The sequence below is a fragment of the Amaranthus tricolor genome, chromosome 12, assembly GCF_026212465.1.
Source record: "Amaranthus tricolor cultivar Red isolate AtriRed21 chromosome 12, ASM2621246v1, whole genome shotgun sequence".
NCBI classification, from domain to species: Eukaryota; Viridiplantae; Streptophyta; class Magnoliopsida; order Caryophyllales; family Amaranthaceae; genus Amaranthus; species Amaranthus tricolor.
Window position 1 is genome coordinate 2,432,945 of NC_080058.1, and position 17,021 is coordinate 2,449,965.

The 17,021-nt window shown below is 31.5% G+C and overlaps 2 protein-coding genes across 3 annotated transcripts; one reads left to right on the plus strand and one right to left on the minus strand.

Annotated features, from left to right (window-relative positions):
• Window positions 1–81: 81 nt before the first annotated feature.
• Window positions 82–1,062, plus strand: LOC130796762 (zinc finger BED domain-containing protein DAYSLEEPER-like). The gene is made up of 2 exons (XM_057659141.1): window positions 82–873; window positions 966–1,062. Exon 1 carries the CDS (start codon window positions 341–343, stop codon window positions 857–859), a length of 519 nt encoding a protein of 172 aa, XP_057515124.1. The 5' UTR covers window positions 82–340; the 3' UTR covers window positions 860–873; window positions 966–1,062.
• Window positions 1,063–3,241: 2,179 nt separating this feature from the next.
• Window positions 3,242–16,616, minus strand: LOC130796759 (phenylacetaldehyde reductase-like). Of its 2 annotated transcripts, XM_057659139.1 has the most exons (12): window positions 16,442–16,616; window positions 14,917–15,086; window positions 13,736–13,927; window positions 13,534–13,657; window positions 12,607–12,827; window positions 12,433–12,509; window positions 6,788–6,918; window positions 5,887–6,056; window positions 4,720–4,911; window positions 4,470–4,632; window positions 3,789–3,975; window positions 3,242–3,699 (listed from the first exon to the last, which is right to left on the minus strand). In XM_057659139.1, exons 1-12 carry the CDS (start codon window positions 16,557–16,559, stop codon window positions 3,555–3,557), a joined length of 1,890 nt encoding a protein of 629 aa, XP_057515122.1. In that variant the 5' UTR covers window positions 16,560–16,616; the 3' UTR covers window positions 3,242–3,554. The 2 variants fall into 2 exon arrangements, with proteins under 2 accessions (XP_057515122.1, XP_057515121.1); XM_057659138.1 differs by lacking the exons at window positions 3,242–3,699; window positions 3,789–3,975; window positions 4,470–4,632; ... (1 more) ...; window positions 5,887–6,056; window positions 6,788–6,918 and having other exon boundaries at window positions 12,248–12,519; window positions 12,605–12,791; window positions 13,495–13,657; window positions 16,442–16,613.
• Between the last annotated feature and the right edge of the window lie 405 nt (window positions 16,617–17,021).

Sequence of the window (17,021 nt, forward strand, 5' to 3'; positions counted from 1 at the left end):
CAAAATTTTTTTTGTTGAATTGAAATCAGTGTGTTTTAATTCTCTTTGGTCATCAATGAAGTTGTAGGCTTGTAGCCTGTATATATAATTCTATTTTAAAACAACACCATTTTCTACTTGGTATAGTCGTATAGATAATGGATGAAAATCAATCACAATGTACGTCAAATCAGTGGCACAACCACAAGATAATTTTGTTACGGAGTCAAATAATACATTGGATGTAGATGAAGAAGGGTTTGTTAATGATGATGGTACTCCAAGTCATTGCACAAAAGATAAGGGAAGGAAAACAACCACTGAGGCATGAAATTATTTTGCAAGAGAGGAGGTAAATGGTATGATTAGAGCTGTTTGTAAGCATTGTGGTGTTAGTCTAGTAACTGGTGGTTGTAGTGGAACTTCTCATCTCTTGAAACACGCAAAGAAAGTTTGCTCAGGAAGACATTTGAATCTCGCACGTGGTCAAACAACTTCAAGAGTTAAGAAGGAATGTGATGGGTCAAGTTCTCTGGAATTTAGTGGCAAAAGCAAACTTAAAGAGTTTGACCAAGATTTTTCGAAAAGGGAATTAGTTTTCATGGTTATTATGCACGAATATCCATTGTCTATGGTGGATCATATTGGGTTTAGGAGGTTTGTTGAAAGCCTTAATTGCAATTCTAAGATGATTTCTGGGACCACATTAAAGCGAGATATCATGAAGATGTTTAAAGAAGAAAACCTTTATCTACATAAATTGCTCGAGCATAATGAAAGTAGAATTGCAATCACTACTGATATGTGGACTGCAACCAACCAGAAGAAGGGTTACATGGTCATAACTTCGCATTTTATTGATAAACAATGGGTCTTATGAAATCGCACCTTAAGGTAAAATCTTACTTATTTACTCATGTAATCATGTTACTTTTAGTTTTATCATTTATCCTTTGACTAAAACATATATATATTATTCTATATAGGTTTTGCTATGTGCCTTGTCCTCACACCGGAGGTGTTATTGCAAAGGTAATGATGGATTGTTTGTCTCAATATTGTTTAGAAAATAAAATATTTGTTGTTGTTGATAATACCACTACTAATGATGCAATGATGAAAATTTAAGTGGATAAGTTTGAGAAAAGGTCTTTGATGCTTGAGGGTGATCTTTTGCATTTACGTTGTAGTGCTCACATATTGAACCTAATAGTTCAAGATGGATTAGGGGTTATTAGTTCTGCAGTTGAAAAAGTTCGTGATTGTGTGTCTTTTTGGATGTCCTTTATTGGTGGAAAGTAAATACGAAGTATCCGACTTTATAAAAGATTGCGAGAGATATTCTTGCCATCCCTGTTTCTTCCGTTGCTTCAGAAAGTGCTTTTAGTACCGGAGGAAGAGTTATTAGCTCTCATCGTTCAAGACTTCATTCACAAACTGTGGAAGCATTAATGTGTTTACAAAATTGGATGATGGAAGACATAAAAAATAAAAGTCTAACTTTTACTGATTTAGTATTGGTTTTATTTTTGGTTGGTGATCTTAATTTGTTTTTGTTTTTAAAATCTCTTTCTAAGGTTCTTCGGAAGATGCTTATGCTTGCTCCACAGTAATTAATGATTCGAATGTAGATGAAGAACAACAAATAGATGCGATTTAACTAGTACGCTTTAACTTTAATGGTTTTATTTTGATTTACTTTTTCTTTATTGAAAAACTAACTTATAATTGTTTGATATTTCTTTTAGGATCTTAATGAAGTTGAAGAAGATTGATCAAAATTGATTGTAATTTGTAATGTTATGGCTTATGGAATATAGACTATGTATCTTATTTAGTCTTTTACATTTGATTTTTAATTATGTATTTAGACAAATGTTTTTACGTTTTAGTAATTATTTTGTATTTGAATTTTATGGACTCGAACAAGTGTTCGTAATACGATAATAAGTTGCTTACAAAAATACAGAAAGACTCGCAAAAGGTTCAATTTTGACAAATCAAAGAGGCTTTGTATAAGACCCATTAAGGACCTTAGACCCGTCAGATCCGGAGGGTCTGGGTCTGAAAATTTTAGACCTTTAGGATCCAGATTCGGATCTGGATTCATAAAAAATAAAAGAGTCCGGGTCCGGATCTGGCCAGACCCGCTCTAAACCCACCCACTGACCATTCCTAGTTACAACTGTATGGCCGGAGAGCCAACAAATTTCAATTATGGTCAAACATGTTGACACACTACCAAAGTAATTATAAAAAATAAGTTTTTCCGAAATTTTTAGGTGGTGATTTTGAGTTATTTGTTTTTTATAAATATTTTTTAAATACGTATGTTATTCTTTATCTTTTAATTTTTTTCATGTGAAAGATAAAATGTAAAATTTTTGGTTAAATATTCAGTACTTATTTCAATTAGATTTCGATATATATGGTCAATTAGGGTGATTACGAAGTTTCCTTAATTTTTTAATGCATCATAATTGAAAGATTTTACTACCTCGTATTTATTATGATTGTCCCATTTATTTTTTTTATTATTCATCAATCATTCTAAATTTGTATTTAATTCCTAATTTATAAGTTAATACATATTTATGTAATCTTGTTTGATTCGTTTTGATGTAAATTTTATTAACACCGATATTTTAAAAACAAGCACCGTTTATAGTGTGCTTATCCAAGGCACAAGCACGGTCACCGTTGTACCGATACGAATACAAGGGTAAGATAAAATCTAGTCCTAGTGAAAGTCACTTACGGCCTGTTTAGTAGGGGTAATAAACAATGGTAATGAGAATGAAAATTAGTTTAATTTTGATTGAAAATATCTTGGTTACCTTAATAGTCATGTTTGTCCAACTCCAATCATGTTATTTTCTTCATAAAATTCATTACAATGCATTACCATTGGAAGAAATAATATTAGGTGGTAATGGAAATTTGTAAACAAAAAACTTTTTTTGTTTGGAAAAATTACTGTGAATAATACAACCTTTCGTTAATTTTCGTACAATAATACTAACTATTGATTAACCATGAATAATACCAACTTATGAATTTTTTTTCCTAGAATAATACAAACTTTAGTTTATTAACCAATTTACCAATTGTTTTTGTCATATAATATCCTATACATTGATTTTTAACATGTTAGGTATATTTTAGGGAAATACCCCTAAAGTTGAAATTATTTATAGTTAATCAAAAGTTGGTATTATTGTAGAGAAATAAGCAAAAGATTCTATTATTCATGGTAATTTTTCTTTTTTGTTTTTGTGATAGAAGTTTTATTACCATGAAAATGACATGAAACTTTTGATAAAATTTTACACTATAAATCATTCTCATTACTATCAAGCCGTTAATATCAAAATAACTTTCTAGTACAAAATAAAAACCAGCACTGGCCAGTGTGCTTATCCAAGGCACAAGCACAACCACTAATACAAATACAAAGTTAATTAACCTATTATGCATTTATGCTACAAGTATTAGACCAAAAATATACATTGGCACTCAGTGTGGGATACAACTTACAACTTACAAGCAAAAGCATTTTTCAAAATGTATGATACTTAGAAGCTGATGAATCCCTTCTCTTTCAGGCTTTCAACAGTTTCCTTTAGACTCGTTTTAAAAGGAATATAGTCGATACCCAAACTTCGAGCTTTTTCTTGTGAAACCCGGTATGCTGGGTCCAAAAGATTATCATCTGCACACCTGAAGAAATTTGGCCGTTCAGAAAAACATCGAAATAATCAGCAACTAATTCTTATCAGATAAGGTAATTGTAGAAGGAAAGAACGTACTTTTCAGGGAGTTTTGCATCAGGGTATAGCTCTTTTAGTATCTTTACTACCTCTGCAAAATGTGCAACAGTTTCAGCTAAACAATACCTACCGTTAGCTGAAGGCATTTCGAGTGCCTGGATATGTGCATTCGCGACATCTTTAACATGAACCCAATTGAATGTTATGTTAGGATAAGTTTCCGATCCTGCACAAGTCAAAGAACGAACTGTCACAACTAACAAGTAAAAGCCACCGGAGGTGAAGAATGGTCGGTATTAGGGGTGTTCAATGGGCCGAGCCCCCATTTTGAGCCCTTATCCAGCCCCTTCTTAAAAGGGCTTTGTAAGGATCGGGCCAAAATGGATCGGGTTGGACCGGTCTGGGCTTCACATTCCGGCCCATTTAAGGCCCATGTTAAAGTTAAATTTCCTTTTCCGACTCGGCCCATATTTACTTAAGCCTAGTCGGTATGTAGCAGAAGGAATCTTGAGTGTATAAAACATATATATCCTGAGACTTTAACTATCAACTTAAGCTTTTAGTTGATTTGATTAATTGACATGGCATTAGAAGTAAATGTTTCTAAAGATCACAGTTTCAAATCTCGTACACCCATCAGATAAATAGGGTACGTGCTGTATCCACATCTCAAACCCAAAAACTCTAGCCTGAAGGAGCATGTTTGAATGAAATGCGCACCATTGAACAATGTTGCGAATTCAGCAGAACTTGCGTTAAGTGTTGGCTGTAACAATGGACCGATGACAATTGCAGGGTTTATCGTCACCATGTCGATACCCTTGTCTTTGGCATACTTCCAAGCAGCATCTTCAGCCAAAGTTTTAGAGAGAACATACCATTTCTGCAGATAAAAATAGATAAGACTACAAAAAACTTGTAAAACATAGTAAAAGATCAAAACAAATCAAACAAAATCGTGAATGAACACCTTTGATTCTTTACAGAAATCGGGATCAGAAAACCAACTTTCATCGATTACGACTTCAGGACTTAAAGGTTTGCCATTGTATAGAACTGATGCCATTGAAGATGTCAGAACTACTCTCTTGATTGAAGGAACCTTTGCACATGATTTTAGAACATTGAGTGTTCCCTTCACTGCTGGATCAACTAACTCTGCCTAATATGATCAACAAGTGAAAAAAAGACAAGTTAGGAAGGGAAATATAGAACCAATAAACTTAGTCTAGCTATGATATAAATTAAGTTGCAGATGATATTTGCTACAAAAAATAAATAAGGGTCATGTTGCATACACCTGACCAGCCAAACTCCGCTAGGTTGGAGCCATTTAATGGAATGTTGTATGATACTAGTTAATAGAAGTGGAAAGCAAATATCATATCCTGGTAAACACCATAACACCATTCTTCTAACATCAAGCAATGGCATATCATTTACTGTTGGAAAAATAACCTACAAATGATCTCATATCGAAGAATTAAAGAGAGTTTAACTAACATATAAGCTTGCTACTCCTCCTATCAGGCTATCACCAATTGATTTTAGGATGGAACTGCATCAGATTTGTGTGCAGTTTACTTTCCTCTCATGCGCGTCTTGTTGTTTACAAGCCCAATAACAAATTTATTATTATCCCCCTTCAAACACTTAGTAAACTAAGATCAATCGAAAACATTTTAATACCTTAATTTCGTTAAATGATTTCCACTAAGGCTCCTGTTTAGACGAATTAAAATAACAAAAGTATGCAACCTTAACTATGTAATAAAAGAGTTTATTTCCGCTTTAACTTGGATAACAAGAACAATTGAAAAGAAAATTTAAGAAAATGGGCTTGTTTTGACTTCAATAATCATCACAATGGAAAAGGCAAGGAATTAAATGGCTCCTAGTGGACTATGTTAAAAGTGCACATTTAATTATACATATTTTATTTAAGTGAAGTTTTACATGTTTGTTTGCAACCAAATATCGGTCAAAAACAACTTCTTTAATTTGTTATAATTTATTCGACCCTACAAAACTCGTTAAGGTGGAATCCACTAAGGATATTGGGCCAATTAAATGTTGTATATAAATAGTAGAATGCAAGAAAAGGGGCTAAAGAGAAGTGAGAAAAAACAATTGGAACCTGTGGGTCCTTAAAATCAAAAAATAAGGGAGATGCAGTGTGAAAAACACCCTGACAATCCTGTACAGCAGCATCAAAAGAACCTTCCTCTAACAGATTTGCAGGAAACAAGTACAACCGCTCCTTAGCTCCTTCTAGAGAAAGCAAGTGTTCTACTTTCTTTGGATCATCTACAATTTGCAAACATATTTAATTTATTGATACAGATCACTCTGAATTCGATCAGTCACAAATTTAAAATCAAAATGAGTTTTAAGTAGGCATTAAGTTGGGTTAGGGTTGGGTTCGGGTCATGTATAAACAGGATACAAACGCCTTGATTTAAGCCTAACTCGTTTAGTTAATTGGATTGAAAATTCTAATCTTGATTTAAACTGCAATAGATCAAGTTGACCTAATTCTGACCCATTTAACCAGTTTATAACTTTTTGTTTTTATTTTAGGGCTTTTAACATTGGCTACATCTTATTTTTTAAGCTTCAATTTAAAATTTTTCGTTTTAAAATTTTTTTTTGCATTTTTCATCAATAATAGAAAAGTATGATCTTCAGATTTTGATTGAGTTATCATTCATATTATAAGGTCGTGATAATTCGTCAGATAATCATTTTGTGGGCCCACTCATATAAACATACTCACGGTCACTGACATCCATGTGTGCGGGCCCAAAATCTAACAAGTAATAAACGTTAACTTGATAAGATTTTACTTATCCAAAATCATATAATCGTACTCGTAGGAAGATTAGTCAGATTAGCCATCAAATATTACTTGTAAGTTCATAACTCATTATTTCCAACACATATGATCAAGTTATGAAAAAACGAAACAAAAAGGTTAAACATAAAAATCTATGAAAATGAGTAAGAAAAAGAAGGGGAAGGAAGAGAAAGAAACAAACTGGGATCACGAACAGTAGCTTTAACAGTGTAACCCTGCTCAAGAAGCAGCTTAACCAGCCATGAAGCTATGTAGCCTGATGCACCTGTCACACACACTATCTTCCCATCTGCTGCTCTACTCATTTTCCTTCTTCCTGATGCACAATTCATCTTTTTCACAACCTAAAAGTGGGGGTATAAAGGAAGTTCAAGAATAAAGTCAAAGGATTAGGTGCCAATTATGACTTTTCTTTTATTTGGTCATGACTCATGGAGGTGTTAAACGGGACGGGTGAGTCAAAGCCCATTTAAATTCGACCCACTTTGATCCGATTTTTAAAAGTTTATAAAGTAGTTTTGTTATTATACTTTATGGTCCGTTGCATCAACCCACTTATATATATAATAATAACATTATAAAAATATAAAAAAAGTGGTAAATATTTTTTTGCAATTAATTCTTTTAATTATCCGATCCGGCCGGGCCCAACCCTCTACATCAAGGCTCGATAATAATCCAACCCGCTAATAACCCATTAAATTATGCGCTCCGTTAAACACCTCTAGTCATGAGCCATGCATGTTTGACTAATTTACATTATGGTGAGTGGTGATATGTCAAATAGGTTCAACTAATACTTCATATTTAAGTGTAGGGGACCATTAGTAGGTACATTAGTACGTATGTAAATGATTACATAAGATGAAAGGTGGCCACATATAAGTTTGATGAGTTATTTTCAAAAACATATAGTTATAAGAGGAATAGCCCATTAAGTGTTAGTTAGGATCCTAAATCCTAATATAAAATCACATGTGGACGTTATTTTGATAAAAAAAAAAACATAATTCTAAAGTGAAAACAATATATAATTATTATCAGACTATCCTTACTTGAGAAACTCACCCGACCAATTGTTTTCACTAGTCTAATTATAGTCTATATTTATCAATATGACAACTACATTATTTACATACCCTGTTACATACTTACATGCTATGAATGCAACCAGATCGCATTTTTTCTCTGTTTGAATTATTTTCCGATAAAATATATATAATTTATAATAGGGCGTCAATTATCAACTACCTCTTTTGATTGAGTTGATCCCTATTCAATATAGACGACTAGTCTAGTCAACACTAAAAAAAAAGTTTTAACCAAAGACTTAATTAAGGTTGTTGATGCTTTCATGAAATATCTCGTATGAGTGAGTGATATTTTCTTTGCTAGATCTAGTCTAGTGAACTTAATCAAAACTTGTAATTAAAAAATAGTGAGAAATAATCGCATTTCATATTATCTTATGACTCATTTTAACAACAAAAGAAAATTTAACAATTATCTTTTAAATTGTAACTACTCTTGTTAGAGACCATCTCTCAATTAGACGATCTCAAAATAAGAAATTCATTCTAATTTTTTTTAATCTGTAAGACTATTTAGTCTATGTATCATATGTTTCTCACAGTAAGCGTCGCATACCACAATATATGTTTGAATTAGTGTTTTATTAAAAAATAATAAAATTAAAGAAAGATAAATTGAAGATAAGGAAAAAAAGATAAAGAAATACCATGAATTGGTGTTGCATTGTATGATTTTAACGCCAAAGTGAAAAAGTATTTAAAAATTGTAAAAAACTGAGTTATTTGGTGTTTGCTAAATTTGCTTCAATTTGTACCGATGTATAACAAATTAGTGCAACCCCTTTGAGTTTTTTTAGATAATTTAAAATAGCATGTATAAAATAAAATGTAAAAAGGTACATGAAGTATTTCTTATTTTATAGTTGTATGTTGGTTGCATTGCCAAAAAGCAATACACTCCTTAGCTCCTAGAAAGAGAGAGAAGTTTCACACAATTTCTTTAATAGGAAACTTGTTGAAGAGTATCATATTAATTATCCTTTCTACAAGAAATACGGTATACATTAGCATACATAAATGAATAAGCATAATCGAAAAAAGGAAAAATAAGCATAAATAAGCATACAAGAAATACGGTTTAATTTTCACCTAGCATTCTTCAGTCTCTTAGTGTTCCCTATAATTAATAATAGAAAAAATTCGCTTATTTGGTGTTTCTGTCAAAAGTAAAAATTAAAGTTAAATTAAAAAAAAGTATTTACGTAGTTTTTAGATGGTATACTATACGAGGAAAAAACATGCAAAAAAGGCAATAAAGTTAATGACAATAAATTGCTCCAATTATTTTCATCAAAAAAGGTAACAAAAAAAATTTCTTATTGGCTAAAACCTCTTTTCACACATAAATTAAATAAGGAATTAATGGTATATACAAAGAATAATTCCTTTTTTGATTCATAATTCTTAATGTGTAATGATATTTACATTCTTTAGGATTGTACATAAAAATTAAAAAGTTTAATTTATTATTAATAATTTTAATTTTTCAAAATAAACTAATCTAAAAATTGAAAAACAAAAAAATTACATAAATAAAAACTAATAAAATATAATTAAATTTTTAAATTTATAAAGCAAAAATAATATTAAATTACATAAGTAAGATACAAGATTAATTTTTATATACAGCTCATGTATACACCTTTATTGTAACCTAAAGACTTAGAATTAATTTGTGTTGCTCTTATTAAAATAGGGAGAATAGTCCACAACTTTTCATTGCGTCTTTTTTCTTAAATAAAAGTGTAGCCAAAAAAGTATGAAAAATATGAAGAAATTAGTGATCGTGTGTGGGACGGTGCTGGTGATGCTAATGGTGGTCACCGTAAATGGACGGCGAGTAGATGTCGGAGGAGTCGAAGGATGGAATCAAGGGGTTAATTATACTCTTTGGTCTTCTCAACAAACTGTTTACATTGGAGATTGGCTACGTGAGATACTAATTGTAACAATTATTTTTTAGGAAAATACTCCTGGTGACCAAAGTTTTTTAAACATCCACGTGGTAAACTTAAGATTTATCCAATTCATTCTTCGTGATCTTTTTACCTAAAAAACGTTTTAAAATGTTAGTTTAGAAAGAATAACGTTTCTTCTATGTTTATTTAACCCTTTTATCATATCTCATTGTATCAGAAACTTATATTATTGCCAAAATCTAAACCCTCACTTTCATATCTTTCCCCTAAATCACAATTTTTTTTCCTTAAAATTCAAATCCTAGAAATTTGAAAAAAAAAATTCATTTCAAACACAATGGCCAAGATAGTATTTGTATTTTGGTGGAATATAAGTTTTCGATGCAATGAGATCTGATAAAAGGGTTAAATAGGCGTACAGGAAATGTTATCCTTGCTAAACTAAAGTTTTCAAATGTTTTTTTTTGGATAAAAAGGTCATGGAGCATGAATTGGGTAAACCTCAGAATTACTGCGTGGATTTTTTTAAAAACTTTGGTTACCACATTGAAAACCAAATACATCAGAGTTATCACGTGAAATTTCCCTTATTTTTAAAAAATTTTATGAATTGATTTTTTTTTTATCAGTTATTTGGTTAACATAATTTCACCAAGTATAAGAATTACAACTTTTCTTGAAGTTCAAATTCCTACAAAATTTAGGAATTCAATTACCAAAATTTAAATTCGTGTGTAAATTGTGATTTACTATATTTAACCCACCAAAAAAAAGTCAATTTTAGGGATTTGACCAAAAAATTAACTCAAAGAGAAATAGAAATTTCAATTAAAATCTAATTCCTATTTCTACCAAACGAGATTTTTGTAGTTATTTTGATTTCAGGGTTTTCTCGATGATTAAAAAATTAATTTTGTTGATGGTGATGAAAATTCTTTTTGGTTTCGACGAATTGTATGGCAGTGACACAGCGTGAATCAGTTTTAATTTGCATTATGATAATAATTACTTAATAATAACCTTCAATTTAAGCAGTGATTGGGGGTTGTTTTCAAGACAAAAATTTAGAGTATTAATTGTAGTATACACTATTGTTAAATTAATTAAATTTGTATAAACATACATTGAAAGAGGGTCATCCCATTTAACTTCGTTCAAATGAGACGATTTTATGATAGACCAATTTTAGTGGGCTGACTTAATGTATATTTACTGTTTTAAAGTGATTATTTTAATAATTTTAAAAATAATCACTAATTATAATCTTAAAGTAGTCACTTTTACTTATAAATTTTAAAGTAATCAATTAGAAAAAAAAAAGTTATATAGTGAGGAAGACCATAATTTGCATAAGATTCTGTATAAGTAATTTTAATAATTTTATTTTTCAGGTTTTGTGTTTAACAAGAACTTATTTGATGTGTTAGAAGTAAACGAAACAAACTATGATAATTGTAATTCTGAAAATTTCATAGCAAATATAAGGAAAGGTGGTAGAGACGTATACCAGTTGAGGGAAGGTAGACCATATTACTTCATTTGTAGCAAAGGCTACTGTTATGGTGGCATGAAACTCAAACTCGACGTTCTTGAACCTCCCGCACCTCAAGGAAACTACGCCGTTGGTCGTGGAGGTCTGAATTTCATGCCTATTTTGGTCGTTGTTCTGTCACTATTCATTGTTGTTTTTGCTTAAAGTTCTTAACTATCATAATAAATGATATTTACAAGTTACAATGATCGTGATTATTTATTTTGAATGGAATGACTTGTAATGCTAGTTGTGAGTTCATTTGGTGATTCTTTGCTTTTTTTATTTTTTTATTTTTTATTATTAGACATAAAATTTGTGTCAGAGTTAAATTGTCATTGATCATTTTGAAGTGATTCAAATGTGTCTAGCAAATTCAATCATGACAAATCATGTAATGATGTAAACGAAAAGGATCGTGTCGTGTTGTGTTGGTCATGTCATGAGCCCTAATTTCAATTTCATGATTTTATATTTTTTTGTAATTTGATTATAATATGACAAGTTTGGTAAGCTCTGTTGGCAAGCTGTAAAACAGGCCACATATCATGTCGTGTCAATCTCACAAAATGATAATTATAGTGACATGAGCCTTATCAAATTTTGTGTCTAGTTGTACATTTAATTTGAAGATAATTTTTTTATAATGAATTATTTGTGAAATAAAGCTTTTACAAGAAAATGTTGATCTAATATAAAAAAAATAGACTAAAATAATTAAGATGAAAAAAATGGTAAAATAAGTGAGTAGGAGGGAGTATACATATCTCTACCCTCTAGTATCAGTCTAGCCATTTATTATTACTGACTACCAATTAACGTATCAAACGTGCACCATATAACAAAAATTTGGCCTTCATATCATTTCTATTAAGAGGTTCATTGATAAATCTTATGTTGAAATTTAAATTCTCGTAGAAGTTGTTAGTCTGTAAATTATTTTCTACGAATTTAGAAATTTTAATGAAACGTCTAATAGAAATTTTAAGAGCATGAGAAATTAACATTAGCAAGGAAATTCCTTGACGTGTAAAATTTTAATAAGTATATTCTCTTGGTAATCAAAGTATAAATTTTCATGAGCAGCCAAATAACACGGATCAATTTCAAGGACTTTAGCAAGGTAAGTAACACCCAATATGTTAAAAATTTACACGGAATTTTAATTTCAATAGCAACTTAACGACTCCTTAATATTCTGATAAGTTAAGCTCAAAAGCAGATAAACCCTTTCTCTTTCAAGCTCTCAACTGTATCTCGAAGGCTTGTTTTAAGAGAAATGAACTCGTCCATGCCCAAACTTCGAGCTTTATCTTTAGAAACTTGATAATATGTTGCTTTCAAAGGATTATCAACATCATCCTCAGCAGAACTGAAACAATTGAAGCTTATATAGAAGTAAAACATAAACCAAAGGCTCAAAACATCTACACAAAACAAAAAAGCAGATCACTTACACTTCAGGGAGTTTGGTGTTAGGATAAAGCTCTTTTAAAATCTTGACGATCTCCGAACCAGGCGCTACGCTTTCGACCAAACAGTATCGCCCGTGTGCTGAAGGAACTTCGAGTGCTAAGATATGTGCTTTAGCGACATCTTTGACGTGGACCCAACCGAAAAACATAAATCGATATGTTTCTGAACCTGCACAAATCAATGAAATAGCAAAGTTAAGGTTAGCTTTATTAAGTGACTCTCATCGGATCTTTATGACCTAGCATTTCCCGTGTAAAATCAAGAGGTTTTTCTGATTGACAAATAGTAGCAAACATTATCACAAACTGAAGGACTTTAAATTTGTGGCTCGCAACATCAGTATGGAGTATGGACAAGTCATTATGACATCTACTTACAACTTCAAGTACTTGTAGTACACATGGGCTTATATGTTCAAGTCTAGGCACAGCCATGTTAGATACAAGATCCTCATCGGTCCCATCGAGATTGCTATACTTCTCCTCAAAAGCTTTCACATAAACACAGGGAATGTAGCAATCAAACTAAGATAGAGGATTATATGTTCCTAGCCTAGAGTGAATTGAAGAGTCGAATTTAGATGTGTTACTGTTAGAGTATATGACATATCACGGAGCTTTAATCATCAAGTTAAGCTTTTGGTTGAATTGGTATGTTGAAATGGTATCAGAGGCCAGCGTGATAAGAGATTACGAGTTCGAATCTCAAACACCCCTCATTAAAAGTGGAATATTTTGCGCGTGTGCGCATCCACACTTAAAGTGGAATATTTTGCGCGTGTGCGCATCCACACTTCTCGCCCATATGGGCTTTCGTGTGAGAGGGCGTGCTTTTGGTTGAGTTGTTTCCTTGATAGTTACATAGTACATACCATCAAAGAAGCAATATATGGCAGCTGCACTTGCATTGAGTGTTGGTTGTAACAAAGGTCCGATAGTCACACCTGGATTAATCATCACTAAGTCGATACCCTTCTCTTTTGTGAACTTCCAGGCAGCTTCTTCGGCCAAAGTTTTAGAGAGAACATACCACATCTGTTTAGATTCGCTATAGGAACATCAGGCATCGCTATGATTGACTAGAAAAATTGGTGAACAACCCGAATCACTAACCTTAGTCCTTCGAACAAAATCAGGATCAGAAAACCAACTTTCATCGACTGTAACCTCAGTACTTAGAGGTTTCCCAGTGCACAAAACTGCGGCCATTGAAGAAGTCAGAACTACTCTTTTTATTGATGAAAATTTTGCACATGAATTGAGAACATTTAGTGTTCCTTTCACTGCAGGTTCTAGGAATTCAGCCTGATGTGAGGGTGCCAGGAAAATGTAATTAGGACTTAGGAGGGGAAACAATCAATAAAGTTTTCTATAGAAAAAACTACCGGAGAACAAACACATATTAGTCCCATTCCATAATTCCAATGCGGTTGGATGTACCGTGTACGCAATCTTACCCTTGTTTGTGATAACAAAAGAGATTGTTCTGATTGAACTTTGATAGCAAACTCATTAAAAACATCACATATATAATAGTCTGCATAATTGTAATTGAAAACCAACAATATTCCGTAACTTCAATGTGAATAAGTGGTTTCTATTTAGGCAGGGTTTATAAGGTCAAATTTACATAACCTTACCCTTGTTTAGGATAAAAATTAAAGGGATTGTTTCCCAACTAACACTTGGTAACAAACATTATCAATAAATTTACAAAAATAAGAAGTGCATATGATTTAATAAGCCTTTTTGTTTCCATTGAGTGAGCCCCCGTATCATGACCTAAAATCATAAACAACTACATAGAGCTTGAAAAATTTATGATGGTCAAATGCAATGACTTTGAGAGTTTGAGACGATCACACCTTTGTTGTAACAAGAACCAAAAACAAAATTTCGAGGAAATAGGGGTTGTTCGAATGAGCAAGGAAGTTGTCCGGTCGAGCAAGGAAGATCAGAAAGAGGTGGAATATGGGTTTAAGCATGAAAAGCACCCGATGTACTCGAGCAAGCAATCCTTGTGCTCATTGGAAAAATGACAAGATTTTTTTGTTTTTATTTTGGTGAGGCCACAACATAATCATGCCCCTTTGTAAGTTCACCACATTGAATTTACCCATACAGAAAAAATTGTCTATTAGTAGTTTCATTTGTATGCATCATAATGACTATTGTTCACCCCACTTGTTAGTTTAAGGTCATAAAATGGTTAATTACTCATCTGTCTTAATGAAATTGTTACATTAAACTACAAAATAGCAACTCGTAAAATAAATTAAGAAAAAGCTTCAAACCTCAGTAATATTGGGATCATTATGAAGAGGAGAAGCAGTGTGAAAAACACCATGGCATCCCTCAACAGCTGCATCAAATGAACCCTCCTCCAATAGATTTGCTGCCACCAAATGAAGCCGATCTTTTGCTCCTTCTAAGCAATGCAAGTGCTCAACCTTTTTTGGGTCACCTATTTAAATTTTAACATTTTATTTATAAACAATTGAGCAATATTTTAGTACGTCAATTATGTTTTTTCAAAATCTATCATGTGAGAATCTGATTTAACTCGGTTGGAGCAAGTAAACTTATTTCTAAGTAAGATCTTGAATTTGACTTTTACATACCTCTTTTTTTTTCCTTTTCAATCTATCCTGTAATAAAAAAAATGAATTTATCCACTTATGAAAATCATTAAGTTATCCTAACGGTTGAAGATTTTTTTTTTCACGAGGGTTCGGTTCTCGTGGATTTTGAGAAATAAATTAACCTCATCAAGTGTGTGTATATAAGTCAACACTTGTGGAGTTGTGGCCTGCAGGCCTGAGTCCATAAATGCCACGTGGGTGTGTCAACGTAAGCGAGAGCTCATAAGTTCATTATATGTAAGTCAATGCTTATTATTCGTGAATTTGTGGGCCTGCATCTACGAATGTCGTGGGTGTGTCAATATAAGTGAGCTCAGAGGGTGATTAACCCTATATGTAAGTCGAGGCTCAGGATGATTATGTGATTGATTAATCACGGCCTAATATTTACCACTATTTCAATTTTCAACAATTATAATAAAAATTAGTCTCTTACCCATCCATTAAGTCTACTTATATTATTTTTAATGTCTATTTATATTATTCTTAATGTCTGCTTATCGTATCTTTAATACCTACTCACAATATCTTAAATGTCTACTTATATCATTTTAAATATCTGCTTAGAATATTTTAAAAAATATATATTAGACCGTCCCAAGAAGAGATGGTCTCTCTGTTAAGAATTTGTGTTCCAATAATAAAATTTGTAGTTTATTCTTTTACAAATAATTTTAATTAATCACCAGGATGTGTAAATTACTATTAAAGATAAAAAAAAATAATAGTAAAATAAATAAAATTTAAAGAATATATTAAATTCACAAAACTCTCGTCCTAGTAAATCTCGTGATTTGTTAATTCTTCAAACAGTTATTTCCCAATACTTCCTCTTTCTTTTATAAGGGGTACAGTCGTACGAAAGGAATAAAGTACACGGTAAGAATCAAATTACTGTTACAAAGATCGAAAAGTTTTAATAGTCGGACTAATAAAAATTTCCACGTTTAGTTGAACATTAAAATTTAAAATTAACCCATGAATTTAGATTTATAGACACTCTCCTTTAATCTCTAACGTTTTCTTGCCAAAAACATGTGAAGTAATTAAAGAAATTGAAGCAATTATAGAGGGATTTTGAAGCAATTAAACTACCAAAATTATAATTGTACTAAAATAAGATGAAATTCAATCGGAGAAAAAGAAATTGAAGGATGAGGACAGAGAAAAAAATAACCAGGATCACGAACGGTGGCTTTAACGGTGTAACCTCGTTGAAGAAGAAGCTTAACTATCCATGATGCTATGTAACCGGACGCTCCGGTTACACAAACGGTAGTTCCTTCCCCACTCATTATTTCTCTCTCTCTCTATTCTGTCAATTGTACTTTGTAGTTTGTACCGAGAGAGAACGTATGATATTTTAAGTAACTTGATAGAAAATGTACCCGATTCTTAAATATCGCCACTCTTTTCATTTTATCGCCACCCCTCCAAATGAAATTATAAATTTACCCCTAAATTTAAAAAATTTAAAACTTTGTCATCCCTTAAAATTTCTTATTTATAATAATAATAATAATAATAATAATAATAATATTTAAAAAAATAAATTAAATATAATAATTTAAACAAAAATGAAAATTTTATAATAATAATAATAATAATAATAATAATAACAATAACAATCACAATAATAATAATAATAATAATAATAATAATAATAACAATAATAATAATAATAATAATAATAACAATAATAATATAAATAAAATTAATAATAATATTTAAAAAAAAAAAACCCAGTCGCACCAAAA

Bases quoted from the DNA above. Each gene is read 5' to 3' on its own strand.
- LOC130796762 (XM_057659141.1), top strand. From the start codon at position 341: ATGATTAGAGCTGTTTGTAAGCATTGTGGTGTTAGTCTAGTAACTGGT.
- LOC130796759 (XM_057659139.1), bottom strand. From the start codon at position 16,559: ATGAGTGGGGAAGGAACTACCGTTTGTGTAACCGGAGCGTCCGGTTAC. The intron at 6,919-12,432 runs GTTCATTTCTCT...TGCATCAGGAAG, and splicing joins CGAAGTTTGGGCATGGACGA to AAGGAAAATGAGTAGAGCAG. The intron at 6,057-6,787 runs GTTTGTTTCTTT...TGCAAATTGTAG, and splicing joins AGCTACTGTTCGTGATCCCA to ATGATCCAAAGAAAGTAGAA.